The 27,960-nt window shown below is 41.4% G+C and overlaps 1 protein-coding gene across 6 annotated transcripts; it reads right to left on the bottom strand.

Moving 5' to 3' along the window:
* Positions 1 to 1,124: 1,124 nt before the first annotated feature.
* On the bottom strand, positions 1,125 to 27,960 carry slc44a1b (solute carrier family 44 member 1b). 6 transcript variants are annotated; one of them, XM_026184041.1, is made up of 17 exons: positions 27,854 to 27,960; positions 23,691 to 23,780; positions 19,887 to 20,029; positions 17,706 to 17,842; positions 13,118 to 13,211; positions 12,868 to 13,037; positions 12,655 to 12,744; positions 12,408 to 12,565; positions 12,136 to 12,322; positions 11,478 to 11,646; positions 9,711 to 9,867; positions 8,614 to 8,697; positions 8,396 to 8,533; positions 7,494 to 7,730; positions 4,962 to 5,060; positions 3,667 to 3,853; positions 1,125 to 2,634 (listed from the first exon to the last, which is right to left on the bottom strand). In XM_026184041.1, exons 1-16 carry the CDS (start codon positions 27,908 to 27,910, stop codon positions 3,716 to 3,718), a joined length of 2,148 nt encoding a protein of 715 aa, XP_026039826.1. In that variant the 5' UTR covers positions 27,911 to 27,960; the 3' UTR covers positions 1,125 to 2,634; positions 3,667 to 3,715. The 6 variants fall into 6 exon arrangements, with proteins under 6 accessions (XP_026039826.1, XP_026039835.1, XP_026039816.1 ...); XM_026184050.1 differs by having other exon boundaries at positions 3,671 to 3,853; XM_026184031.1 differs by having other exon boundaries at positions 1,125 to 3,853.

The raw sequence follows: 27,960 nt of genomic DNA, 5'->3' as shown, positions 1-27,960 counted from the left end.
GAAACACCTTCAGCTTCAGTTTACTGTAAACAGCTTGTAAAGGCAACATTTCTTGAATAATGTGAATGAAAGTTGCTGTTTCCACTGATGCAAATGGTAAAGTGCCCACAAGCTGCAGTTCCTCTAACATCCACCGGAGGCTCCAGCAGTGAGTCAGTCCCCATAAACCCCCATGTTAAAACTTTACAGCAGAAATAAACATGTTTACAGTTTATATAAAAACGTTTTTTGTCTCTATAGATAATTTACACCTTCATAACACGTCTACAGGTCAAGAATGTTTTTATAACTCACCTCTTTAAATTATATTAAGGCTTGAAGTTTGCATAATTAGGGGTGTGGTCTATTTGACTGACAGCTGGATAGTGATACAGCTGACTGTAGCGGCTAGCTGTCTGCTAGGCTTCACCTCAAGTAACTGGAGTTAGAACTGGACCTCTGCACCATGTTTGTTGAAGCATTTTTTTGCAATTATCTGACCAATAATATGGCTGCTGTGAGGTTTCTGTACTAACTGACTGTCCAAATGTTCTGAGCTTCAGTTTTGGTGAGGGAAATTTTAGGATTTTATTTGCAGCACTAATTAGGTTCTAAACCTTTATTAATTTCCCTCCATTTTGAACCTGGTTTCCAATGGGAGGTACTCATGTGCAGATCATCATAATGATTTAGGATTTGGGATGATATAGGAGTGTTCAGTCTACACAACATAACTGAACTGTAGGTCCCCAAAGTGCCCAGATAAGGCCAGACATGTTTGCTATCTGGGTTAAGTCTGTATTTCAGTCTGAAGGAAGGACGCTTGGATTCAGCCTCACACACAGCTTAACCTGCAGTGCAACAAGGCAACATGTTGGCCAACCAGGAGAGCAGTTTCCTCGGCAGCACCGTTGCTCTCAAATCAAAAGTTTCACTTTCTTCAGCACTTGACTCAAGACATTCTGATAACTCAAACTCACATTTTGGGCAACCTTTCTTTCTCAGGTTGCCCAATGAGTTGCCTTGTTGAACAATAAAAGGAGATTAAACCTCTGACAGTCGAGCCATTGGTTGGACTTCCTGCCTGAGGCGAAATTAATCATTGAACCTGGAACATGTTGAACAAAAGGAAGCAGGAAGACTTGTTGTCGTTGTTGATGTGGTCACATGATGCAGTTTTTTTTATTGCTGACTGAACTCAGCCGTCACATCTCCCACCGTCTTCTCAATGGAAACAACAATTTGATTTGTGGCCGTTTCAGAGACGGCGGTTTCGGCTCTGGACAGGAAGTGGGATCCGGGTGATTGTTTGTTGGAGCATCCGTCTCTGACGCCAGTAAACCATTTTGAGCCCCGACCACAAGGGGACTCGGCTGATTGTTACAGCCTACGAGGTGAGAGTCATGTGACTGATGGAGACAGTTTTCTATAGGCTATTTATAGGTCTGATATGCATCAAAGATTCTGTCCTGATATGTTTAGGCAATGCACAATACATATCTTGGTGTTTGAAATGACTGATTGATATTTTTTAAAAAGAGCGTGATTTCAAATGTATTGATTTATCAGTCAGGAAACCTTTTAAAATTATTTTCCACTGTTCACAGTCAATATGTTATCTGCAGTGGGTGGCAGAAGGCCACGCCCACAAGCAGATGCACAAACAAGAACCATGAGCTGCTATGTACACAAGATTTTCTCCACTTTACCCATATTAAACAGCTTTTCTTAAACAAGTAACTGAAGCTGTTACACTCCACCAGACCCCATTCATCAAAACAGTAATTTTACCTCAAAGAACACAGGAGTTACTCATCTACTGTTGCCACAATTGAATAGTTTGTAATATTGTGCTACTTTGGTGTTATAATGCATTAATTCGGACCTAAACTAATGCATTAAAAAGCAAAAGTCACACAAATAGGTCAATAACACTCATTTTCAGTGTTAAAAAAATCCCTGTTTTTGTCAAACAAGTCTGGTGGATTTAAAAAAGAGCCACTAACCCCGTCTTCTCCACAAGCTCTGTTGTCCTTCCTAGCTGCAGGAGAACTTCAGGCTTCAGCAAACTGAAGGTGCTGCATTAAGGAGTCACATAACTGGTCTCATGACCCACACCTTGCAGGTTGTAGCAGTAACTACGGTAGAAAAAACAAAAAACGCACACTCGTGGTGATCCATCCCACATAGAGTCTGACAGCCTCGGTATGACCTGGACAGATCTCGTCCACCAAATAAATGGAGTTTTATGGCTGCTGTTCCGCCTGTCCACAGGCCCCGTCCCTTTGATGACTTGGTTGACGAGCTGTTTTCCGCGATGCGCGGGTCGTCTCCAAAACAAACGTTAAGACAAAAAACGGAAAAGTGGCTGAAAACTGTTAGGAACTGAAGAGTGAGCGATGAGTTGGGGTGAGTTTTATAAAAAAGGACATCACTACGAAAAAAATGCATCAGCCGGTTTAAAATCTGCAGCGCTTCAATATAAAGTGCTTCATTACATTGTTACTTTTTTACAGTTTCTTATTAAAATATTGTTTTCCCTGGAGTGAAACCATAGTAAACATGTTACACGTTGGTAAAAATAAACATTTGGAATGTCTCTTTTTAACAAGTCCCATTGGCTGATTTTGGTCAAGCTGAACTCGTCCCCGGAGCCTGAAACAGCAAAACGGTCATATGGTTAACACAAGTCATTACACATTACAGGCAGTCACACAGGGTATGGACGAGAGAGCAGAGCATAATGGGAGATGAAGGTGAGTCAGGTCCACATAGCTGGAGCAGGGTTTGCTTATTTCCTAGTTTTTCTCACTAAGTTACTCACTTAAAAGTTTTTAATATTATTATCATTATTATCATCATCATTATTAGGGGTGTAACAATTCTTCAGTTGGTCCCTTATTTCCATGAGAGTTCCAATCTCTGGGGATCCTGTTTCATGGGGACGCTCATGGGGATGCTTAGAATAAATGGGGCCCTATGGACTTAGAGCTAAAAGGGGTAAATGTTGTGGTAAAACCCCTTTCCTCGAGTACTACAGCACCATTTACTATATCTTACATTCTGATATCTGGCTTCATACAAGCAGTAGTTTCCAGATAGCATCACCTTTAACCACCACTTTGTCTACAAACACTTGTAAGATCTATGTAGCTATTGCCACCAAAGGACGACCTCCTGGCATAAATCCTAAACTGAGCAACCATTAGCAAAACAATGATAGTTTTTAGGCAAAATTGGCTTCGCTGTAAGACTAACTGAAGGACCTTGGTGTTATATTTGTAAAAGATTAGCCTAGAAGCTGCCAAATAACCTCCAACTGATCGAGACAGTCCATCCTTCCCTGAGCCTGGTTCTGTTGGCAGTCTCTTCCTGTTAAAAGGGAGTTCTTCCTCTCCATCATCTCCAAGTGCTGTTCATAAAAGTTTTGTCTGATTGTTGGACCTCTTTCTTAAAGTTGTAGGCTTTTGACGTTACGGTATTACAATGAACTGGTGTTATAACAGTTAAAATAGCCATTTTAGCTGTTTGGCTCCAGAGTGGAAAAGCTATCCTTAAACTACTCTGCAAAACTTTTAGAAGCGATTCAGGGTAAAGTGTATCCACCACAGCTATTTTTCCAGTGCTGTTACTACTGTGACAAAATACTGGGGATTTTTCACAAACTGAAACACAATCTGCACAAACCTACAAGAGCTGGAGTGGTCCTTTGCATCTCTCTGTTGTTGCTGCGCTTCTAGATTTGGTTGTTTTTTGTTTCTCTGCAGTTTTTCTTTGGTTGATTGTTGGGGGTCGCTGAAGGACAAACATACAGGATGTGACAACCACCTGGTTTCTGGTTTTTAATTCGTCTCACTCTACCAGGAGCAAACATCTGGTGGGGAAAATAATGAACCCTTTAGAATTCATTTCTGAGTCAGACCTAGCTCTTCCTAAGCTGCTCGAACTATGAGGGACATGAGTTCAAGTGATGACATATCATTCTTTGAAACCAAATAGGAAGCTAGGACCCAGAAGAAAGCATCTTTCAAAAGACCACCTTTAGTTAACCTCAATCACCTCCTGAAAAATAGATTGTTTTTAAATCTATGGTCCATAAACTGAACTCTGTAAACATTTTTGATTCATATTTTAAAAATTAACTAACCTGTCTTACGTCTGTTCCAATTTTATTGGTTATTCGATCATTCTGATCAGCAGGGAAGAGCAGAGTTTGCATCTCAGTTTACATAATTTTTCTCCAATCATAAGGTAGTATATCTAAAAATGTGATGACAGGACCAGAATCACAGAAGCATAAAGAGAGCCTGAGACTGAACCATGAACCTGAAGCTGCAGCTTACCATCTGCTGAGTCCTTCTTCTTGTTTAAAGCACCACAGTGAGAAAATAAGGCTGAACAGAAGTTCACTCAAACAGCAACAAAACATCAACACATTTATAAAAAAAAAATTTCAAATATAAAAATTACAAAAGTAAAAAATAAATAGATTACAAACAAAAAGTCAGTAGGAGTTTAGTCTCTGAGGAAGCAGCCAGCATGATGATGATGGTGATGATGGCGGCGATGTAAATGGGTTTGGCTTGCATGCGTCAGTGGGCCATCCAGTCAGCATGCTTGAGTCACCACATGCATCAGTTAGCATGTATAGGTTAGCACACAGTGTTTACGGCGGCTGATTTAACATGTGAATGGGCAGAGGGGGCGGGGTTTGGTGTGTTCAGCAGGCTGACGAACAGGAAGAGAGTGGAGGTGGGCAGGTAGACACACAGGAAGAGGACGACGTCCTCGCTGAGACAGAGGACAAAGTCAGTCTGCTCCATCAGCATCCAGTCCACCAGCACCCCCACCAACAGGTAGTACACCTGGAATTCCTGATGTTCCTCCCACTCCCCGTCACAACCCCAGTCTGGACCCACCGATGCCGCCTCCAACGAGTTCTTCTGCCTGACCACGCCCCCTCTGGTGTCATTGTCACTCACCATGGGCTTGATCTCCGCCCCTTCTGATGCCACTTCCTTCACCCGACTCCGCCCACGTTCCACAGCACGCTCCAACCGCCGGCTGCTCTCCACAAACTCCTGCAGGAACACAGAAAGGTGGACAAAGACCAAACACATTAAAACACTGCACCCCATTGATATTCAAGAAAGTCCTTTTATTAGCAATCATGATCAGAACTTTATTTTGAACATAATTATGTTTAACAATAAAGGAACTACACATCCCATGATGAATTGCAAACTGGAGATTCTACGACAAACAACTTCCCCTTCTTGAACTGACACCTGCAGGTCAATGTTCCCTCTAATTTTTCGTGTGTCTGAGCGAACACACAAACTCCCTGAGCGGTCCCTTGGACCACTGGGAGCAACATTAGATGTGTGCACTGTGGTCATGCCAGCATCAAATCCATCCAAGTTACATGGTTTATTAAAATAATCAAATTACAGCATTTACATTTATGTTAGGCTACTTTTAATTAACTGCTTTAGCCCACTTACAATGAAAATTTTTAAAAATTCTTGTTCATGACCTGTGTAGTATGTTAACACTATTGAAAGTAGTCTAAGGAGCTTGGAAAGAAAAGCGTCTGGACTTCTTTGAGTTGCTTCAAGACGTTTCACCTCTCATCCGAGAAGCTTCTTCAGTTCTAAGGTCAAATGGTGGAGAGTCCCAGATTTAAACCCATTGGGAGTTTCCCCCCAAAGAGGGACAAAGGACCCCCTGATGACCCTAATCATATGAGCCAAGGTGTGAAAGTGGGTGTGGGTCACAATCAGCCAGGGTTTAGGGTGAGCTCATTGTGAAACCTGGCACCACCCTATCATGTGATTTCCTAAGGTCAGATGGCCCAGTATGTGAGTGGGCATTAAGGCGCCTGGGGAGGGATCTCAAAACTGGATTACACATGGCAGACAGTTGGTGCCGTAAACCACCGCCTCTGTTCAAAGATGGTCGCTCACAGTGGACATAGATGGCTTCTTTCACTCCTCTTTCAAACCATCTGTCCTCTCTGTCCAAAATGTGAACGTTGGCATCCTCGAAAGAGTGTCCTTTATCCTTAAGATGCAGATGGACTGCTGAGTCTTGTCCTGTGGAGGTGGCTCTTCTATGTTGTGCCATGCGCTTGTGAAGTGGCTGTTTGGTCTCTCCGACATAGAGGTCTGGGCATTCCTCGCTGCACTGTACAGCATACACCACGTTGTTAAGTTTGTGTTTTGGAGTTTTGTCTTTCGGGTGAACCAGTTTTTGTCTGAGTGTGTTGCTGGGTCTGAAATGCACCGGGATGTCATGCTTGGAGAAAACTCTCCTGAGTTTTTCTGATACACCGGCTACATAGGGGATGACAATGTTGCTGCGTCTGTCCTTCTTATCCTCCTTCGCTGGTGTCTGGTCTTCTTTTCTGTGCATCTTTGCTGACTTGATAAATGCCCAATTAGGATAACCGTATGTTTTAAGTGCTTCCTTTACATGTGTGTGTTCCTTCTTTTTCCCTTCAGGCTTAGAGGGAACATGTTCTGCCCGGTGGTGTAGGGTCCTGATTACCCCAAGTTTGTGTTCCAGAGGGTGATGGGAGTCGAACAGGAGGTACTGGTCCGTGTGTGTGGGCTTCCGGTAAACTTCGATGTTGAGGTTGCCGTTCTCTTCAATGTGCACAGCGCAGTCCAGGAAAGGCAAACAGTTATCCTTTGTGTCTTCCCTGGTGAACTTGATGTTTTTATCCACGGCGTTAATGTGCGCAGTGAAGGATTCCACTTCTTGTGTCTTGATTTTGACCCAGGTGTCGTCTACATATCTGTACCAGTGGCTGGGTACTCTCCCTTTAAAAGAGCCAAGAGCCTTCCTTTCCACTTCCTCCATGTTTTTGTTTTTGTTTTTGTTTTTGCTCACAGGCTTTCGAGCGTTTTCCTTATAAAACGCCGTTTCTTCCCGCAGGAAATATAAACAACGATAGTATTAAGGAAGAAAACCAAACATTGCATATATTTTTATCATAACTCTGGTTTTACGTGGTCTATCAACACAATTTAAAAACTGGTATAAAGTCCACACTTTTCCCGTCAATTGTTCCGTCTGTCCTGCTCACATCTCCACGTTGTCATTAACATGGCTTCACTCCACATCAGCCACGCTGCTTTGCTAGCTAAAACACCGGTGTCGGCACATAAGGACGCTGTCATAGCCTGTCAACGACGTTGATTAGCTGCGTATATACGAATGTGAATCGCATTATTGGCTGGACTATGGGATAAGGTAGCATCGTTCTAATCCCAGCAGCCAGTCACTTACTGACTAACACTGCAAAACAGAATTGTTAAAGTTTTAACGCAATGCAGATTTTCTGTGCGCAGAGACCGTGCCAGCAGTGCGCAATTGCGCATGCGCGCAGCATAGAGGGAACATTGCTGCAGGTCATCATTACACTAGCATATTTTCAGAGTTGAATGTTACCATATCAGTCCTTTTAGTAAATTCACCGAGCTCTGAGGGAGACAGACGAAAGATCTCACCATCAGAGCTTTGTCCATGAAGAACTCCTTCCCTGGAGTGCCGTCGTTGTACTTTGTATCAATGGCGAAGCAGAGGAAGAGGACGTCCACCACAATCTCAAAGATGGACAGGAAGCAGTGGGCCACCAGGAAGGAGAAAAGACACACGATGATGAGCGGCAGCAGCCACTCTGCGTAATCCCGCTGGTAGTTCAGGAGGAGGACTCCAGCGAACGCCGTCGTCGTCACAATCAGGATCTGAGGAGATATATTCAAATAAACTGATGACAGGTGGGAAAAGAAAAACTGAAATCCACTGTCCATATGCCGTGATGCTTCAAAGTTCACTAGCTACTTTTTTTCTACTAAAGACAAAAAGCAACAGAGCTCCCGAGAACACCTTAGACAGGTAACCTACAAGTCAACATCAGCTCCAGCTCTGCTGGGGTGTTTGTAAGCTAGAAATTTATCTGTCTGTGAGTGACAGGAGAATGGTGGACAAAAGCCAAGATGAAAGCCCTCCCTGCCACTAGATTTTACAGCTAAAAAACAAATGCAAAGAAAAGGAAGGAAGACGAACATAATAGCACTGTTTCTGGATCTGGCTAGCTAATAGCTCCTTTCCCCACCTATACTGGCGTATACGTATAGTATAGAAAAAAAATTTAGGCATGGCATCAAATCTCATTTCACGGGACCAGTAAAAGTGTTTAAAGTCAATGTTTTGGAAATTCTGAACTTAATCCCACAGAACTGTAAATGGAAAATGGACTGGTTCTTATATAGTGCTTTTCTGCTGTAGCTGAGCACTCAAAGCTCTCTTACAGCAACATCCAGTTAGGTGATCACACTCAAAGTGAAGATCCTTCCTCCAAAGCAGCACAAACTGGCAGGAAAAATGAAAAATCAAGCTCCCGCCTCACCTTCCCCAGGAAGAGCACAAAGTCTCCAATGGCGTTTATTGTGGCGACTCGCAGCGCGTTTTCTACCAGGATCACGAAGGCATCACGTGCAGACGTGCAGAAACTGGTGCTGTTGATGGCTGTGGCTGCATATGCATTCTGGGAAATAAAACCAGACATGGTGAGATGATCATATCAATGAAGAGAAGAGAAGAGAAGAGAAGAGGGTGGAGTATTACCTGATTGAGATAGTTGAGGCACTTCTCCAAACACCACAGACAACAGATACAAGTTTTCAGCATACAGCGAGCGCACGCATTCTCCTGATAAACAACAGATAATATCAGGTTATACATAAAATGTATTTATGTTTACATGTCACATACAACACACTGTACATGTAATCATTTTTAAAAAGGATGAACGAGTTGTTAATGCAACAGAAATGTTGTAGTGACGAGGAGACTTCTGTTTGAACACCAAAACATCATCAGCATACAGACAGATGCCCTTCGTATTGTTACCAAACCTTTAAAGGACATCAAGTCATTCTTCTGATGTTTTTTTTCCAGATTGATCATAATTGGTGAAACTGTTCAATGAATCACTTCCGTGTAATCTTAGCAACAGTGTGTTCGCCACTGACAGGTTCACATTGTTCTTGTAAGTGACAGTGTCATGGTAAGGTTCCCTACTGAGAAATAAAATCCATAAACCTATGCACATCTCAGGATTCATCAGGAGTTTCAAGAGGGCATACAGAAAAAGAGAAAATCTGTCTAAATGCTTTCTTTAACTAATTGTTACATAAAATCAATTTAATGGGATCTGGTGAAATAACATTTACTTGGTTGGTATATATTCAGTTTACACTAAGGACTGTCCTCTTTAAAAATTATTTATTTGAATAACTAAAACTTTGATTTTAGGTATTTTGTTTGCATCTTATTGCTTTATTACTTCATGTTTAGTAAAAGTGAAAACTAATTTTTTCAGCGTTGGATTTCTGGCGTGTGGCAGCCTGTTACGGCAGCTCTGCTCATTTCTGAGCTTTTTTCTTATTTCCTCTTTCCTCTCTTCTTGTAACTTTCTAACTTAAGTCTTAGCAATTATATTCTGCCATCATGCACTACTGCTTTGCGCTAGTTATAGCATTTTATTCTATTTTTATATAGTATGTTATTCTTTTATCTTATTCTATTCCATTGTTTTTCTTAATTTTTGCTGCTGTAACTTTGCACTGTCCACTTTCTGCTGTGACACAAAAAATTCCCTAGATGTGGGACTAATAAAGGTTTATCTTATCTTAACAGTCTAGTAAATAAACTTTTTGTACCTTTCCTTTGAGCTGATTATGGATGTACATGAGGATGAGTCGTGGGATCTTGACCAGTGTGATGATGAAGGATCCTTTCGCAACTGTGCCCAGGTGGTACCGGACCAGCCTCAGGACTGAGGACAGGATTGGAGTCACTGGGAGTCGGTTCTTGTCCCTGAAACACAAAGTCCTGGTTAAGAGTCTTTCCTGCCATGAGACATTTAGAAGAACCTTTATGTTTCCTGAAACGAGGGGGTACACATGTGGAGAATCCACTCGGAAATCCAGAGTTTAAAAAGGCAGGCTAAAAAGATGCAGTATTATGCTGTCATTGTATACCAGAGTGACTAGAAATACAGACAGTATGATTTTAATACCTTGAGATAAAACAAGCATAATAATTTTTTTGTAATTTTGACTCTGTACACCTCCACAGTGTACTTTACTTCAAACAATTACGATATGACTGAAGCGCACTCTCTAGAAGTATCACGGCCAATGTCTACAATCAAGAGAAACCTTCAAAAATATTATCTTTTTGTAGCTTCTTGTAACCAAGCTGCAACCCACTGCTTACAACCAACAAGAGGACCAGATTAGCCAGCAGAACTACCTCCAGATCAACACTAGTAAAACCAAGGAGCTGGTGGTAGACGTCTGCAGGCACAAACATCCTCCACTGCAACCACTAAACATTCAAGGTATGGACATTGAGACTCTGGACAGCTACAGGTATCTTGGTGTTCATCTGAACAATAGACTGGACTGGACTCATAATTCAGACGCCCTCTACAGAAAAGGGCAGAGCAGGCTGTAGCTGCTGCGGAGACTTAGGTCGTTTGGAGTGAAGGGCCCACTACTGAAGCGCTTCTATGACTCTGGGTTGGCCTCAGCCATCTTTTATGGTGTGGTCTGCAGGGGTGGCAGCATCTCAGCTGGGGACAGGAAGAGACTGAACAGGAGGGCCAGCTCTGTTCTAGGATGCCCTCTTGACAAGTGGAGGTGGTGAGTGACAGGAGAATGGTGGCTAAGCTGTCATCCCTGTTGGACAACATCTCCCATCACATGCAGGAGACTCTGAGAGCACTGAGCAGCTCCTTCAGTGGCTGCGGCACCCACGGTGTGGGCAGGTCTTTCCTCCCCACTGCTGTCAGACTGTACAACAAAGACTCCAACTGACCAAACACACACATCCACACATGTGCAAAAGCAATAACACTAAGTGCAATACTCTTTTCTGGCATCGTTGTATTATACTCAGTTGTATATAGCATTTGTATTCTATTTTATTCTATTATATATAGTATTTTATTTTATGCTATTCTATTGTGTACAGTTGTGTACAGTATCTTATTCTTATCTTATTCCAGTGTTTTTCTAATTTTTGCTATGTAACTTTGCACTGTCCACTTTGTAACAAAACAAATTTCCCACGTGTGGGACTAATAAAGGTCATCTTATCTTAGATTAGACTTTATGACAAAACAGCTAATGAGCCTGCACAGATAAATTTATACCAGAACGATTGCTAAAGAAAGGTATGGAGAAAGAGAGACACATGATCCTGCTGTCATTGTCCAAATACCTACAGACCAGCTGTTCATTTTCTTAAAAGTATCCAAGCTGATTTTATCCACTTTCCACCATGTTGCTTTACTACATCGATTACAGTCAGTGTCTCAGGCGAAAAGAAGCTGTCTTTTCTATTTAAATACCATCATATACCAAATTCTCCAGTGAAATATCAAGTATGAAAAAGGTATGTAAAGTGTAGTATGGACTCACCTTGTGAAATAGTACGTGACCACAGCACCGGCCACAGTCATCTGCTGACAGGCCAGGATGAACTCACTGATCCAGACCAGGCCCACAGCATGGTACCAGGTCAAGTACTGAAGAGGACCGGTCAGTCTGAACTCCGTCAGCCCCGTCTCCTCGTTCTGTACGGGGTTACCTGCACGACCACACAGAGCAAAGAGAGAAAGAATAATTTGATGACTAAAACTAAATGAAATCTGCTACTTTACATTCAACGTTCAACAGAAACATAAATCCACAGAGACAGTTTCGGGTACCGCAATTCGCCCAAATTGGTTCAAGCACAATTTATAGGATAAACGATTTACGAATGAGTCACTACAACCAAAAGGTACAACAAGAACAGAGAGAAACTGGACATGTGAACATGTGTATGTGATTGGGGGGTGGGGGGGGTTCAACCAAATATGTACCAGCTGTTTGACTTATTAGCAAAACAAAGACGAATATCTAACAGCATTGTAGTTTAAACTGAAGACAGGAGGCCAAGGTAGCAGTAGCAGAGTTGAAGGTGTTAAGATGTTCACTGGGAGTAACCAGGAGAGATAGGATTAGAAATGAGCACATCAGAGGGACAGCTCCGTGTTTATGATGTCAGCTTTTCTCTTTGACTGCTGCAACTGACCGGTGGTTCCCAAGAAGAGAAGGACCAGGATCCAGTAGATCCAAAAGAGCAGGAGGGCAAAGAAGGTGACAAAGGGCTGCAGGGTGAGGAGGGGGAGGTGTATGAAGACTTTTCCTGCTACGTGGAACAGAGCGATGGTCAGAGCTACTCGTTTCCTCATGAAGAGCATCAGCAGCAGAAGGATGATCTGGAGACAAAACACACAGTCAGTCTCGGGTTTAAAACACCAATCGATCACACTTTCTATGCTCTGTTTGATGTCGAGTACATACAGTGAATACAGTGGCAGCAACGGCATAGACAAGTAGTGCCTGTCCGCTATCTCTGGTGACCTCCACCTCCTCCTTCGCTTCCTTCAGTACTTTAGAGGAAGTGTCGTTCCCGTATAGCCGGTAGTCAATGTAGAGCCACCAGAGCACACTAGTCCCCGCTTAGACACAAAAAGCAGAGCCCTGATTTCAGACACATTTCATCTGTTTACATCTTTTAATGCAACAAACAGACAGGAAGTGATCTCACCAAGGGATCCAAGGACAACCAGTGAGGTGAGGATCCAGACGAGGACAGCAGAGATGTAACGAATGATCACCATGAGGATCATGGAGAGGACTGAAAAAGACAGGCAAAAAAAAGTGATGTTAGAGTCTCAAGTGGCCATTAGAAGAACTGCAGTTTTTGGCACTTCCATATGAGAATTAGATTTTCATCTTAGAGTTTGATGCTTGTTCTCACACAGTGCGAGGACACAAAGTCCGATGATGATCTCTTTACTGGCAGCGACGCCAGCGATCAGTCGGTGCAGAACACTGTTATCCCCGACAAACGTCACCACAGCCTCAGCAAACCTTGCGTAGCAGGAGATGTCCACCGGAGTGCAGCGATTAAACACGGGCAGCGGTTTACTGAGAATGGAAGACAGAGGTCAGAGGTCACAGAAAAAGCAAAAAAGCAAGCGACTTTGGGGTGAAAAGCTGCTACATACCTGGGTGGAACAGGTAGTTTGGGGCATTTAGTGGTCCTCTGTTCGAGAACAGGATATCTATGAGCTGCTAACTCATAGGAGCACAGCTCAGAACCTGAAAGAAAAAAAAAACTACCATCATATTTTAAATAATAATAAAATAACTTCTAATACGGCCCTTTAGATGCAGAGAAGGTCTTTGACAAGGTTTAATGATCCTAGTTCTTTAAAGTCTCACTGGGATGGTCCTCTGCTACCGCTGCTGTTTACACTAGCAATTCCACTTTTGCAGTAACTGTACAATCATACCCACAAATCTATGGGTTAACAACAGGACACAATGACCATCAACTATCCCTATATGTTGATAATATAATTTTGTTTATGCCAACAGCATCAGATGATGTTTGCAGACAATATGCATGACCTAATGGAAGCACATCTGTTTCGGTAAATCAAACAGTTCCTGAAATAGGTTTTTACTGGCTTAACCATTTTAAAAACAATAAAACATAATAATAATCTTTATTTATAAACTGTTTTTCAGAACAAAGTCCTTCACAGGACAATTCAGATAAATGGTAAATGGACTGGTTCTTATATAGCGCTTTTCTACTCTCACTGAGCACTCAAAGCACTCAGTAAAATAAACTTTATAAAATACTGGCAGGTGCCAGCGCCTCAGCCTCCTGGCAGTTGAATCTTTAGGTGGCACAATCCCACTTTTACATTTTAACAAGGTTAAAAGTTGTTCTATGCTTATTGTATAATGTTGAAACAACATTAACATCTTTTAACATTTTTGCAATCAAATTGTGCCCTGGCCTGAACATCCAGAAGCGTGATTATCATTATGAAAATTCACTGAATGTAAACTGGGAAAAAGCTTTGAATGTCATTGTGTCAAAACACTGAAACACTGACACCATTTTAACTACATATTGCTTTCTGCGTCCTTGAGAAACCTGCAAAACAAAAATGCATGAATTGGATCAAGATTGTCAAATTGCAAAGTGTCAGAGATTGTCAGTTAAGTTATTAGTATGAGAAGCCTATATTATATTGCATTCACAAGATTTTTAGTAAACATGACCTTTGACCTTAACCTTGAGGTCAAGGTCACCAATATTGATACTCATCCAAGATTTTTAGTAGATGTACTTATGGGATCAAGTCACTAAAAGTACAAAAAGGCACCACTGTTCAACTATAAGCTGTTCTGCTAAATTTGGGGGTTTTTGATATTCAAAATATTGGTATTCTAGTCCTCAAGTTATAGAATCAGTATGATCTTAACATGCAGACTTTCATGGTTTTCACATCCAAGCTGATGGTCAGGGTGAGCGCTGGGTTTTTCCACAGTGCCGGCGTTTCCAACTCTGAGCGTATCCGCCGCATCACCGCTGACAGGCTGCACCTGAGTGTAATCTGGGCTGCTGGCTTCTTGAAATCAGTGCTCATATTCACTCTCCACCAGATCGTCTGCTAAGCCTCGTTAGTCAAGCCGCCACAGTGACAGTATCTTGCCATAGTTATTCTTGTATTGACCTTGTACTTTCTGCTCACAGAAAACCTCTGGATGTTGCTGAAACTCACTGCCATAACCCGTCTTGGTTCAGTCACTGGTCAGCACACAGCTTCTCCACTTACATTCACCTGCCTGCCTTCCTGTCCAGCGCTCTGACATTAACGGATTTACTCATCGGAGTACCTCTACACCCCATCCGCACCAACCCCTCTATGCTTCGCCTCCGCCTGTGAAAAGTAAGACTGTTTGCAATTTGCAACCTACGCCTTGGATCCGCATCTGGCATCCCTTCTAACACTTGTTTCCCTTGTTTCAGTGACTCTGAGAATTACGCCACACCCTTTCCCTCTGTCCCACACCCCATGGGTCCTGCACTGGATGTTACCCAGTGTTGGGTCCCCAGCCCTCGTCCGCAACAGCCCCAAGGCTCCCTCACGGACCATGTCACAGTTCACGTAGTGATTTACTAACCACTCGTTTCAGTGTTTTTGTAATCGTGTGACTTTTATAGTGTTGTTTCTTTGCTTCACAGTATACTTCACGTGATTATAGTACAGTTCAGGGAACTAGTACATCATAGTATTACTCCTGTTCATAATGTGTCAAAGAATTATTTGAGTAGTAGCTTCCTAGTTTGCTTTGTCACTTGCCCTAGGTTTATGGTATACTTGCTATCGCTCCTTGCATTTCTGTACACTTTGTGCCTCAGTTCACGTCTGATGCATGGACCAGTTTAGCTTCCAGTGACACTAGGCCACTGCTGGTTACTGATGGACTCTGAAGTGTACATGGATATACTATACTGATATACTCTAGAGGTATGATACTATTTTAAACCAGTTAGTTACTTGGGCTTTATTTATTGGTGCAACATAGACATATTGCAGAAAATTGCACATATTTGTATCAAAAAGGTATCACTACCTCTGCTCTTCACAGTGATCATGCTTGCTGCCATACATAATCACCACCCAAAGGCACCATTCTTATGAGGGAAGAACTCGAACAAAAGAAACATGCAAAGCTCAGATGACTGCAGTCATTAAAATGTCTTGTGTGCAAATCCTTTAAAAAACCCATGGGAACGCGTGGCTGAAGAGGGGAAAAAAACACCATCCAGTGCAAACAGCTCCAAAAGAAACTAGTCCCCAATATGCCCAGTCATTTGACTAATATGCCCAGTTTGTATCATTCCTGACTGTGAACTTGATTTGATTTTTATTTTGAAAGTTTAATCTGAAACACAGATATGAATATTTCCGCTTGTATGAACAAACTGAGTGTGAGCGTGCTGGAGCTGGGCCTCTGTGACAGGCTGCTCAGGTGTAGCAGATAAACTAGTTCCTCTGTGTGAATCTGTGACAGTGGATCCTTTATAAACGACTGCCGGAGGAGCTGTGAGGTCACCTGACCGAGGGTCTGCCGTCATGTTTCAACACGTTTGTGTCTCAAGTGAACAGTGAAGGCTCTGAGTCACAGAGCAGCCATGATGGAGGAGAAGCAGAGCAGAGTGGCACCAATTACACGACACGCATTAATGCTGCCTTTGTTACTGTACTGTAAGTTCAGTATACTGTTGGTGTGTCCGGTCTGCAGACATTCAATCATCACGGTGACGCGATGGCGCGCGGTCGGCCAAGTGCTGACATCACTGCTTCCTTTAAAACCAGCAACATGTTCGTACTTCGGTCTTTGTGAGAACATCGAGTCACACAGTGCACCCTCCAATCCCCTGCCACTTCCAGCACTCCACCTGCTTTTCGCCTCCAACGCATCACCCACCCTTCATATTTAACACCTGCTTTCAGATTCAGCACATTGTATGTTTTCACCTTCAGCAGATCACCCGTTACATCTTTAACACTTTGCATGCTGGAAAATGATTATTAAAAAAAAAAAAAATCATTAGAGAGAATGCCTTTGTCAGAAGTGTAAAGCTTACACATGCATGCGGCAGAATGTGTGCAAAGCAAAAAATAACACAAGAAAACATGATGCAGCTGAACTGGTCCAGTTTAGAAGGTTGGTTTCAAATCCAATCCAGTACAAGGAGCAATGCAAGTGCAGGCAGGAGGGAGTGTTTCACTGGGCCCAACTCTCACAGCTAATTACTCTCCAAATCAGACAAGACCACAAAACCAAAACCAAAACAGGGACATCTAGTGCCTAAGAGTCGTCATCACTTGCTTTCACCTCCAGCTGTTTACCTACTTCTATCTTTAATGGTTCACCTGCTTTAAGCTTCAATACTTCATCGGCTGTCCTGTTTAACACTTTGCATACTTCTTTCAAACTTTATTATATTATTTAACCTCAACATATCATCTGCTAGCCATACAAGGGTATGGGAGGGGGGGTTGTATAACGTGTTCTCTACTTTTTGTTTTGTTCTTTTTTCTCCCACATACTGTATTATCCTAATTGTTTCTTGTAATCACGAATATTGTTATTACTTTATGTGTTGGGTTTTCAGATGTTTGAAATTACCCTTGAATGGCATGGATACAAGAATATACACTTAAGTGTGTTCCTATAGTCACAATAACTTACCGTACTGTAACGAGTTGCAGATATTTACTATGTGCCATAAATGTTCTGTAACAGCTTTTGTTTTTTTTTATTGAAAAATGAAAATAAATCCTATTAAAAAAACATCACCTGCTATCACCTCAAACACATAAGCTTCTTTACACTTTAATTCCTTCTATTTTTATTGCTTCCATTATCTTCATATTTATTAAGTTACCTGCTTTTATTTTTTTATATTCTGCACGCTTGATCTCAGCACAATCGTCACCTTTCAGTTTTCACCTCCAACACATCACCCCAGCCAGCTTCACCTGTTTTCATCTTTGACATATAATCTGTTTATACCTCAAAAACTTTACCTGCTTTAAATGTTTGACCTTGCTGAACAAATAAAGACACAGATTCAAATACATTTCCCATCAACACCCTCTCCTGCCTCTAAAGCCTAGAACAAAGCCTCTTTGTCCCTCAGCTCAGACGTGTAAAAATATATCTGGATATCCAGACACCTATTCAAGTGTGCAAGGAGTCGTGTGACATTTATACCCTCACCATTGACCATAGCGAACCTCTTCAGGTCCTGGTAGGTCTTCAGCTCCTCTGTGGGACACAGAGACACACAAAGAGCCATCGACTTGATTTTCCTTTGAACAATGTCGATGTTACAGGGATCCAGGAAGAAAACAAACCTGTAAGCGACAGAAAGTACAGGAAGTCAGCACATCGACATTTATAATAGAAAAAATGACTATATATATATATATATATATATATATATATATATATATATATATATATATATATATATATATATATATATAAAATGCAGGTAAATGCCTCCAAAGACCTTAAAATCTAAAAAAGAGTGACACCAAATAGGTCAGCATTGGATTGGCATTTAAACCATTTAACAAATGGTGCTTCTAAAACCAGAAAAATCTCCATCTTCTAATAAATATGAAGACATGAAGCCAGTAACTTTATCAAAATTTAATTTCAGGAATTGCTGATAAAGAACACAATGCATTTTTAAAAGAAAAGCACAATTTTCCAGATTTTAGAAGAGTACCAAATATTATAAATAAAGCAAAAAATCTTCTGATAAGTGTCTTTAAGTGCAGGTAAGGCCGTCAGTAGGGTTGAATGGACCTACTTATTCAGTGCGTTTTAAAGTATCAGTTTTAAAGGATCACATTCAAATAAATATCAACTGCAGAAATGTTTAAGAACAGGAATATTTTACATCTAATTTCTATTAAAAGAGGCGTGTCGAGACTGCAATAGAATGCAATCACATTAAGGAAATATACTTTAAAAACTGGATAAACGGAGTGTAAGTTATAATTTTATACTCATGATCCATTTTATTATTAATCAACCTCATTATTATACAAAACCCAGCAGAAGCACTACATCAGCTGCCTGCTCTTCAGTCCATCGTGTATCAGTTCTGCTACTATCTGACTGTTTCACGTACTGTAGACTTGAACTGACTGCTGAATTTTGGCAGTGCTGCCCAGTCTGCCCAGTTTGATAATCCCGACTTGAGTCATGAACAGAAGTGTTTGAGTAAAAATAGAAGCTGAGTCTGAGCAGAGGAGGATTAAAGCTGAGCAGAATGCAGGAATGTAGATGTGGGAGAAACGTGTGACTCAACAACGAATGGAAACAAAGAGCCACAAAGAGTCTGCAGAGACTCAAACCCTCGCCGTTCCTCTCCTACAGGCGCAGGAATCTGTGATCCTGTGATCCCGCTCACGTCACCTGAAATCACCTCGCTCTCTGTTCAGCCTCGTGTTCCCGTGGGTTTATATCAGCTGCAAGACTACATCTGATCCCACATCAGTCAGAATGTCTCAGAGATCAAACAGTCTGACACAGTAAAGAGCTGACAGATGCCTAACAAAGATCTGTACCGTGTGTAAAAGTAGGTCTGACATCGCCTCCAAACTCCAACAGCTGCTCGCCCTCCAGCAGGTGGAGCTCTGCGTGTGTGTGTGTGTGTGTGTGTGTGTGTGTGTGTGTGTGAGATGAGTCACAGCTCTCAGCTAGTGTCAGCATAATCAATGGTGAACTCTCCCACAGGAACTCAAACGCATCGAGTATTAAAGTGCCAGGATGAGCTGCCACAATGTTCTAAAAATACCCAAGTACTACTTCAGTAATACTGCAAATTAACAAAGACAGACTGTACAGGACAGACGTGCAACACAACCAGAATACAAACAAAAATACTAAAGAATTACAGTGAAATTAAATTATTTACATATATCACCACCAGGAGCACAAAATAAATGAAACAAAACTGCAAAAAGACCCTGATAACTTAAAAAAACCCAAAAATATTTATGCAATAAAATCCTAATTATTAGACACAAAACACAGCACTGTGTAATAAAATATCAACACAATAATCGAAACTGCTACACACTGAAAGAGCTTTATAAACTGTAAAGATGAACACCTCAATACAACCTATAAACCAAGACAAGCCAAACTACAGAATTCCTGTAGTCGCGAGTTTTTCCGACAGAAAAATTCATACACAAAATCTCCCCTCTGATAACCTGTTTTTAAACATTGCTTTGTTAAGAGGAGTATATATTTACTCAAATATCACATTTTTGTTTCTCAAATAGTCAGAAGTAACTTCAAAATGCACAGATTCCTGTCAAACAGTAACAAACTCAACACTTTAACTGTACGAAGAACAGTAAAAACCTCAGTACTTACTTCCTGTCCGTGTGGTCGAGGCCACTCAGCCTGACGCCTTCAATCTGTTCATTTCGTTGGCCACAAGTGTTGCCATAGCTGTCATATCCGAAGACGAGGCGAGCGGCGCCGCCGGTGACGATGGTGAACCCGCAGATGCTGCCCTGGAGGATAGAAAGAGAGTCAGCGAGTGCAACACACCTTAAGCAACAGGCGCGTTTCTTGCTGTCTATATTCACTGAATCTCATCCCTCAGTGCACTGTATCACATCTACTGCTGTCACATTCTCCAGTTACACGTTAATTTATCTTCAGTCAATAATCTAATCTGATCAACTGCATACATTTGAATCTAGGCCTTCAGCTTTTGCATGGTTGGGAAAATCTGTTGTGTTTTATCTGTACTGATACTCGCACCAGACTATGAATATATATGGAAACTTTCATGACTCTCGTCTCAGCAGCACATAAAATGACCAAACTCAGGATGAGTTCCAGTAAAAACCCCGTCAGGACATCACTGTGAAAAATCTAAGACCACATGACATCTAAAAGGTTTAAATCCTCAGAAATCAGGGCTGAATAGCAGATGTTCTGACCTGAACAGGCTCAGATTCACTGTTTATTCTCTACTCATCATAAAATTTTCATGCATCTATTCCTGTCCTCGCTTCAGTTGTAAAATCAAACGACTGTTGACCAGTCAGAGCTCTGCCTGAGGCTTTAAAAGCCAATCAGCTGCCTGCTCTGCTCCTGCTGCTACTTCCTGTTACCACAAGAATCTTAATCCAGATGTGCACATTCATTCAGTCCCCCCAAAAAATTATATAAAGGGGCAGAAATATATAGTTTAATAACATGCTTCAGTGTGGTCCACATAGAGTCACACAATTAACCATCAAGTTATAGTTTGGAAAAGAATTCATTCTGATTGTATTTTTTCAGGTACCTCACAACTTTCACAAGCCTGAGTCTAACAGCTATGGTTAGAATGAGGCATTTAATAAAACCAAACATGTCGTGGTGCCGAGTCAAAAAATAATACACCTAAATAATCAGAGAGTTTGCCCGCATCATACAGCCTGGCCTTCTGCCTTCAGACGTGCCGCAAATAAAAATGAGTTTTATCACTGCTGTGCTGTAGTTACAGGTCTCTTCAAACTGCTGCTTGCCTCAATAAGTCTGGCAGGAGATGTTGTTGATGTTCTAACAGCGTTTACGCTTGAGTTGTTGAACCCACCAGGGCCAGCGAATGAACATCTTTCCACTTCACCTTGAAAAGTAAAGCAATCTGTGCTGTCTTTTCTTTACTTCTGAGTTTTTTTCTCAGAAATTTAAGATGTAAGAGAACCCAAAAGTTGTGTAATTACTAAGCTGAAAAGGAAGAAAAACTACTTAACCATGTTTATTAAGGGGCAAAGACTCAGCGGCATTTCAGCAGTAATCCATCGTCAGCGATTACTGTGTTACAATGGCTAACTGTATATAAAATATAAAAAAACTGAAGACTTATTAAGTCAAAATTTACAATAAGGGGTTAAAATGTAAAATGAATGCAGTCACTGTGGCACAAGCTGGTAAAGATTTTCTGTATCTGTGCTTCTGGCAGCAGAAAAGTATTCAGCTGCATGTCCAGTAAGTAATTTTCCTCATAAATCAACTCAAACAGAAACGCTGTTAGAACATCAACAACACCAAACATATTACAGAGGCAGGCAGCAGTTTGAAGGGGCTTCTAACTACAGTGCAAACAGTTTCTTCAAGTCGATTCTTAACAAGACAAAGCTGTAAAAGCAAGTTTCACCGACTTTACTTTTCATACATGTTTTTTTCTCTCAAAGTGTTCACACATCTCCCACGTCTTGCTTATACCGTCATGCGCTCTCACGCTGCTCAGCCAAATCCCAGTTACAGAGAAGCCTCAGAGTCCGTTCTTTATGAAAAACATTAGACTAAAACAGGCTTGTTCCACATTTTAGCACCAACTCTCAACCATAAACATCAGAAAATGCTAAATTCACTCGCCTGATTTTCTGGGTCAACGCTTATCAGTCAGTAAGATGCAGATTCATAATAATTTGTATTTTTATTTCATTTAAAATCTTTGGTTTAGTGTCAGTGAATAAAATATGCTCATTTAAGTTTAAAAAACAAAATAAAACATAGTTTCATTTTTAGCCATCAGCTACTTTACTGGTTACATCTGTTCAGACTGCTTCAGACTCAAATAGCCACTCATTAGAGTTTTTCCTTCCCACTGTCGCCAAAGTGCTTGCTCATAGTGGGTCATATGATTGTTGCATTTTTCTCTGTATCTATTTTTCTAGGATCTACTTTACAATATAAAGCGCCTTGAGGCAACTGTTGTTGTGATTTGGCGCTATATAAATAAAATTGAATTGTCCTTACTACTCGGTATGACCGTTGCTGTGTTACTTTTACTTTTATTATTAATTAATTTGACTTCAGCCACAGAAAGCCTTAATAAAAACCACTCAATCGTCTCTCGAGAAGGAAGGACAAGCATTGTATTTCACCGTTTATGAGCTATATATCCATTATTGTTTATGTTCTTCCAGTCTTTGTAATGAAGTGATGATTTTAACCTTATTTTTTTATATGACCTGCTTCAAAGAACACGTTAAGAATATGTTGGGCAAAATATCCAAGGTGAATTTAATAAGTAACAATATCATTTCATTTTTTTAATTAAGTCTAGTTTTTATTTCAGTAACTAAAATTTATTCCGCTTGTAACTCAGAAAATATTCATAAACGAAGCAAGTAACTTTTAAATAATGGCTAATATGGGATCAAGATTGCTAACAGTGAAAATACTTTTATTGCAGTTATCGTTAGAGATTTTGAACATAATCCTTCACAAACTGATAAAATTATTTTGTGAGCAACACAGACAGAAGAGTTATGCTCATAATCACAAGTAGGCTCTTATTTACCCAAAAATCTACTATAATTTGTGCTTTTATTTTACTTAGCAGCTAGTGCTGGTGGACATTATTAGCATAGTATGACTGTTTTATGAGGTATCACTACTATAGTATCACTGTAGCATTGGTGGTATAATTGCTGTAATACAGGAGGGTGCTATTGCTACAGTATCACTGTAGTACAGGAAGTGTTATTACTGTGGTACTACTATATTATTGTGAGGTAATATAAATGCACTATTACTATTGTTTGGAACTCTTATTGCTATAATATCACTGTAATGTTGAGGGTATTGTTACTGTATTATTACTGTAGTACTGGGGTACCATTACTGTAATTGCTGTAATTAACTGCAATTACCGGAGTATCACTGTAGTTTTGTGTGCTATTATTACTGTATTGATACTGTATATCCGAGGGTATCATCACTGTAATACTGGGATGTTACTGTAGTATCACTGTAGTACTAAGAACAATATTTCTACGATAATATTGTAGTTCTGAGGTTTTCATTACTGTAATAATAGGATATTAATACCTTATTGTCATTGTACTATTAGTTGGTATTAATACTCTAAAATTACTGTAGTTATGAGAACATCTTTACTGTAATATTTACTTTGTTATCATTGTAGTAGTATTAGGCATATCATTAATGTAATATTACTATAGTTCAGAGGTATAATACCCAGGGTATTACAGTAATAGTACTGTAGTGTCGTGTGGCAACATTACTGTATGTACTCCTGAGGTAATATCACTGGAATACCAGGTTACTATCGCCATATTATCATCGTAGTATTGTGTCTTTTATTACTGTAGCATTACTGTAGTACTGTGAGTGATGTGGGTGCTGATGGAGGGTTTCTGTGGTTACCATGCCGACGCAGAAGACGGTGAAGAGCAGAAACCAGGGCAGGTCTGTGCAGCTCCGGTCCTCCAGCGGTCTCCATTCTCTCTTTGTCCTCTGAAAGACACACACGCACGCACGCGCACACACACACACACACACACACACACACACACACACACACACACGGTGAGAGCACAGCAGGGCCTTCAGGAACTCCATCCCTCCCTCTATCCCACCTGCCCCGGCCTGCTAACTCGGCTCCATCCTCCAGCTCCGTGTCTGTTTACGGCCGCAGAGAGCGGAGCGGGGCCGCTCACAGGCCGCGGTTACCCGCCTGTTCCCGGCTGGAGCTAATTGGATTAAACGAGCTGCTGGCTCTAATCCTAGCTCGGCCCGCTCTGGTCCCCGGGACCGGTTTCCCTTTCACGGTCACAAAATAAACACACACCGGCGCTCTGCTGAAGGACACGCTTAGAAGAACGAGCACGGTACCGGACCGAGCCGAACCGGGCCGAACCGAACCAGGCCGCGCTTACCTCCGTGCTACCGCAGCATCCCATTGCAGTCAGGGTGGAGGTGCCCGGAGCTTCACGGAGCTTCACAGAGCTTCAGCTCAGCAGCAGCGGGGTCTGGAGCCCGACAGGCGGGGGGGTGGGGGGCGAGGAGGAGACGACCAGCCCCGCGTGATCCCGGAGGCCGAACCCGGAGCGGAGACGGTCCCGACGGTCAGACAGAACGCTCCGACCCGCTGAGCATTCTACTTGTCGGAGGCTACTCCGGGTACCTAACCGAGCGGGGATTAACGGCCGAGGATTTGTCCGCCACACTTCCTGGTGGGCCGTCAGGTGCTGCGGCCATTCATCTCATTGCGCTTGCGCTTGTGCCCGCGCCGTGAGCGGAGCAGAACAACAAAGCCGTTTTTGACCTGCAGCTGCAGTACCCGCTTTGACCACTAAATCCATTCTAAAGGCAAGATGCCGCTGTTTGCCCTGTAGAGCTAATCTACACTAGAAAGTAACACAAAACACTCTAAACAGTCACATCTTTTAAGTAATCATCAACAGTTTTCTCAAACAGAGTGAAATACCCCAAAGTTATGCAACAATCTATGCAATAAATAAAGAATTAAACCTCAGTTTCTCCCCCAAAATCCCGCAATTATACATTTCTGCAAACCAGATTGATATCTGCTACTGAAGGTGCTCAGATTTCCATTGGGAGTAAACAGGATGCAGGATTAAAAATGAGCTCAGTCAGAAACGTGAGGCTGAGATGATTTGCACATGTGCAGAGGAGGGAGAGTGAATGTACTGGACAAATGATGATGAAGGTGGTGCTGGCTGGCAGGAGGAAAAAGAAAGACGTTAGAGGAGGTTCATGGATATAGTGAAGGAGGACATACAGAGGGTTGTTGTGGAGATGGAGGCAAATGATCATCTGTGGCAACCAAAATAAGAGGAGCTGCAGATTAATTTTCAGCAAACTTCCTCACTTACAAATACTGTTTATCCTTTTGATGTTTTCACTGTCGGGATGATAAGTTTGACCTGTGCTGCAGAAGAAGCTGCTCTGGTGTTGTCAGCTCCCCTGCATGTATGTATTTATGTACTTTCATTTCCCTCCTCTTCCTCAGTGTGCATTTGCTGTTGATGCTGAAGAAAGCCACTGTGTCTGTCACTGTAAACCTGCTGATTTTGATAAAGCTTTTAAAGAAAGCAGTTTGACCTCTGACCTCCACCGACAGACTGCCACGCAGAGCTCCTGCAACATTTAAAGAAGTGACATCTTTGTTTCACGTCCATGCGAACACTCAGTGCACTGTTGACATTCTCCACCAGTCACCACATACACAACACACCATCCTACAGCAACATGCGCTTTCTTCCACATGCTGGACACATCACTGTCATAGCTAAGAAAGAAAAAAGGCTGGCGTTTGAACTTTGCATCACTACGTTCATATACCTCCAAGAGACTATGTTGGCTCATTTATGAAGCCATGCAGCTGCTGCGGTATTTTCAATTATAGAAATGTTTCCTACCATGAATTAGTCATAATTCTACTTTAACAACTTTTCATAGCTATTAATAGAAACTGTTCCATTGGTGTGGAAAGGAAAGGAAAGGGAAACAGAAAGTTGTGTGGAAATATCTTTAGCACTATACAGATTTTGTTCTGATTTTTGACTTCTAATGGCTACACTCTGATATTTGGAAGAGACAGATCTAGAAGAAGACTCGAAGATATCCTGAAGTACGTGCAGTTTGACAATCGAGCAGCCAGAGCAGATGGTGAACAAACCTTTCAGGAATATTTGAACAATGTTTGTAGCTGGGCCTGTCTCCCTGGTTCTGATGTGAGGATGAACAGTTGGTAGCTTTCAGAGCCAGGTGCAGTTTCAGGCATACCGTCCCTTCTGAGAAAACTATGATGGCAGAACTGCGGGTTTGTTTGGGGGTTTTTTTCATAAAATGACTGAAAATCATAATACATGATGTCAAAATATTTTAGAGTATCTGTCATAGATTAAGAAAGGATGGAACTGTTATAAATACAGACAGAGCCATGTTGTTTAACTTGTCTAACTTAACCTAATTTAATGTTTGTATTTTATTTGTTTGTTTTAATCACTATTGTGTACATAAAGTTTGCACATCATACTATGCACCTGTGGCACTTTTACTGTAACTATATTGTTTATTTATTGCAGGCTGTACTATTTGTATTCTGCACTAACACAATCATTTCCCTTATTCTCATTTGCTATTAACTGCTTTCACCTGTGCTGTGTCCTGCAACCTTGTCTTCCTTTGTGCTCCTGTATTCCTCAGGTTAATTTTTTTGCTCCTTGTGCCCGTTGTGGATGCTGGTTTCTTTCTGGTTTTTGTTTACCTTTTGTTCAAACAGCCAAATAAATGACTCACTTTTGGTCTGATTGTGTCCTGCTTTTGAATTCTTCACACACCACATTCTCACACTAGATATTAGATTTCTGAGAAAGGACTTCTTCAAGTTTGTGTCACTTCTATACAACCACAGCTAAACTGTAGATTCAACTTTCATCATGTCAAGCTTGAGTGTTTGAACTTTTATCTGAAAGCTGACCTGCTACTGCTGGTATAAATTTAAAGGAGGATTTTCCTTCAGTTGAAATCTGATCTGAATGTTTAAAGAAATTCTCAGTTTTTCCTTTGAGGCATTCATTAAACCATCTGTTAACGTGGGCGTGCCTTCAGCTGTGATCACCTTTTTTAGCATTTTTATAGGCTGTCATGGCATCCCGCCCAAAGACTAAAAACGAAAGTTTATTTCGTACTCTCTCTGATTGCCATGAAGTAAGGGATTTCGTCTTCATGACAGCAGCTTCTGCAGGAGGCTGTGTGCCCCTCCTTAAACTGTTTTAGTGCTGATGTGACTGTAAGTGTGAGACAGTGAGGATGCTGGTTTTCATTCAGTGTTACACTGATTTTGCAAAGTTTCCTTCACTTTTGTATTTGTCTTTAAAGCTGCACTCACTCTGCTAACTTCCTGTAGCCCCTCATAGGCTGAAATAAGTCAATTTCCACACTTTGTGTTTAAATGCAGTTGTTTTCTTTTGCTGCATTTTACTCATACATTTGCTGCAGTGAAAGCTTCCCTACCTCCTCAGGTCATCCCTCAACAACAAATTGTTTCTGATGATTAAAATCAGGGGTTAAAGTGCTTTTTTTTTAAAAAAAAACTTGCTTTGTATTGTTGAGCCATGAAGCTCTCTGCTTTCATCTTGTTAAGTTTAATTCTCCACAAAGGACGGTGAATATTGGAGTAGCAGCAGGGTTAATAAATCACAGCCTGTACACAAAGCTCATGAAACAAAGTGTAAGGGTTCCCTCACCTTCCAAATTGCACTTTAACTCCTCAATAAAGGTACTGCAGTCAGTTTAGAAACTCCTGTATTCATTGTCCAGTCAGTGCTTTGTTATCATACTGTTGTTGTATTTTTTGTAGTACTTTGGAGGTAAGTTTACTTTTTTCTCCCACTAATTTTCCTGTAAATAATAATCAGATTCTCACTGAGTCATTGAGTGAAACCAAACCCACTTTTTTATTGTTTTGTTCATTTTTGCGTTGCTTTTTTTTTTTTTTGAGTGTGTGTGTTCATGTAAAATAATCACGTTTGCTGTGTGAAGAGCAGCAGATCTTTTACCTTTTGCCTGAGCCGAACCTGTTGCTGAGAGCTTGAGGAGAGGCGCTTGGGGTCCATATTCCTGTGGGAGTCCTGGAGGGTCCCGGAGGGTTCCGCAGAGTCCTGGT

This window comes from Astatotilapia calliptera, chromosome 2 (assembly GCF_900246225.1).
Source record: "Astatotilapia calliptera chromosome 2, fAstCal1.2, whole genome shotgun sequence".
Lineage (NCBI taxonomy): Eukaryota > Metazoa > Chordata > Actinopteri > Cichliformes > Cichlidae > Astatotilapia > Astatotilapia calliptera.
The sequence above is the reverse complement of the archived record's forward strand: the minus strand, read 5'-3'. Positions and strand labels throughout refer to the sequence as shown.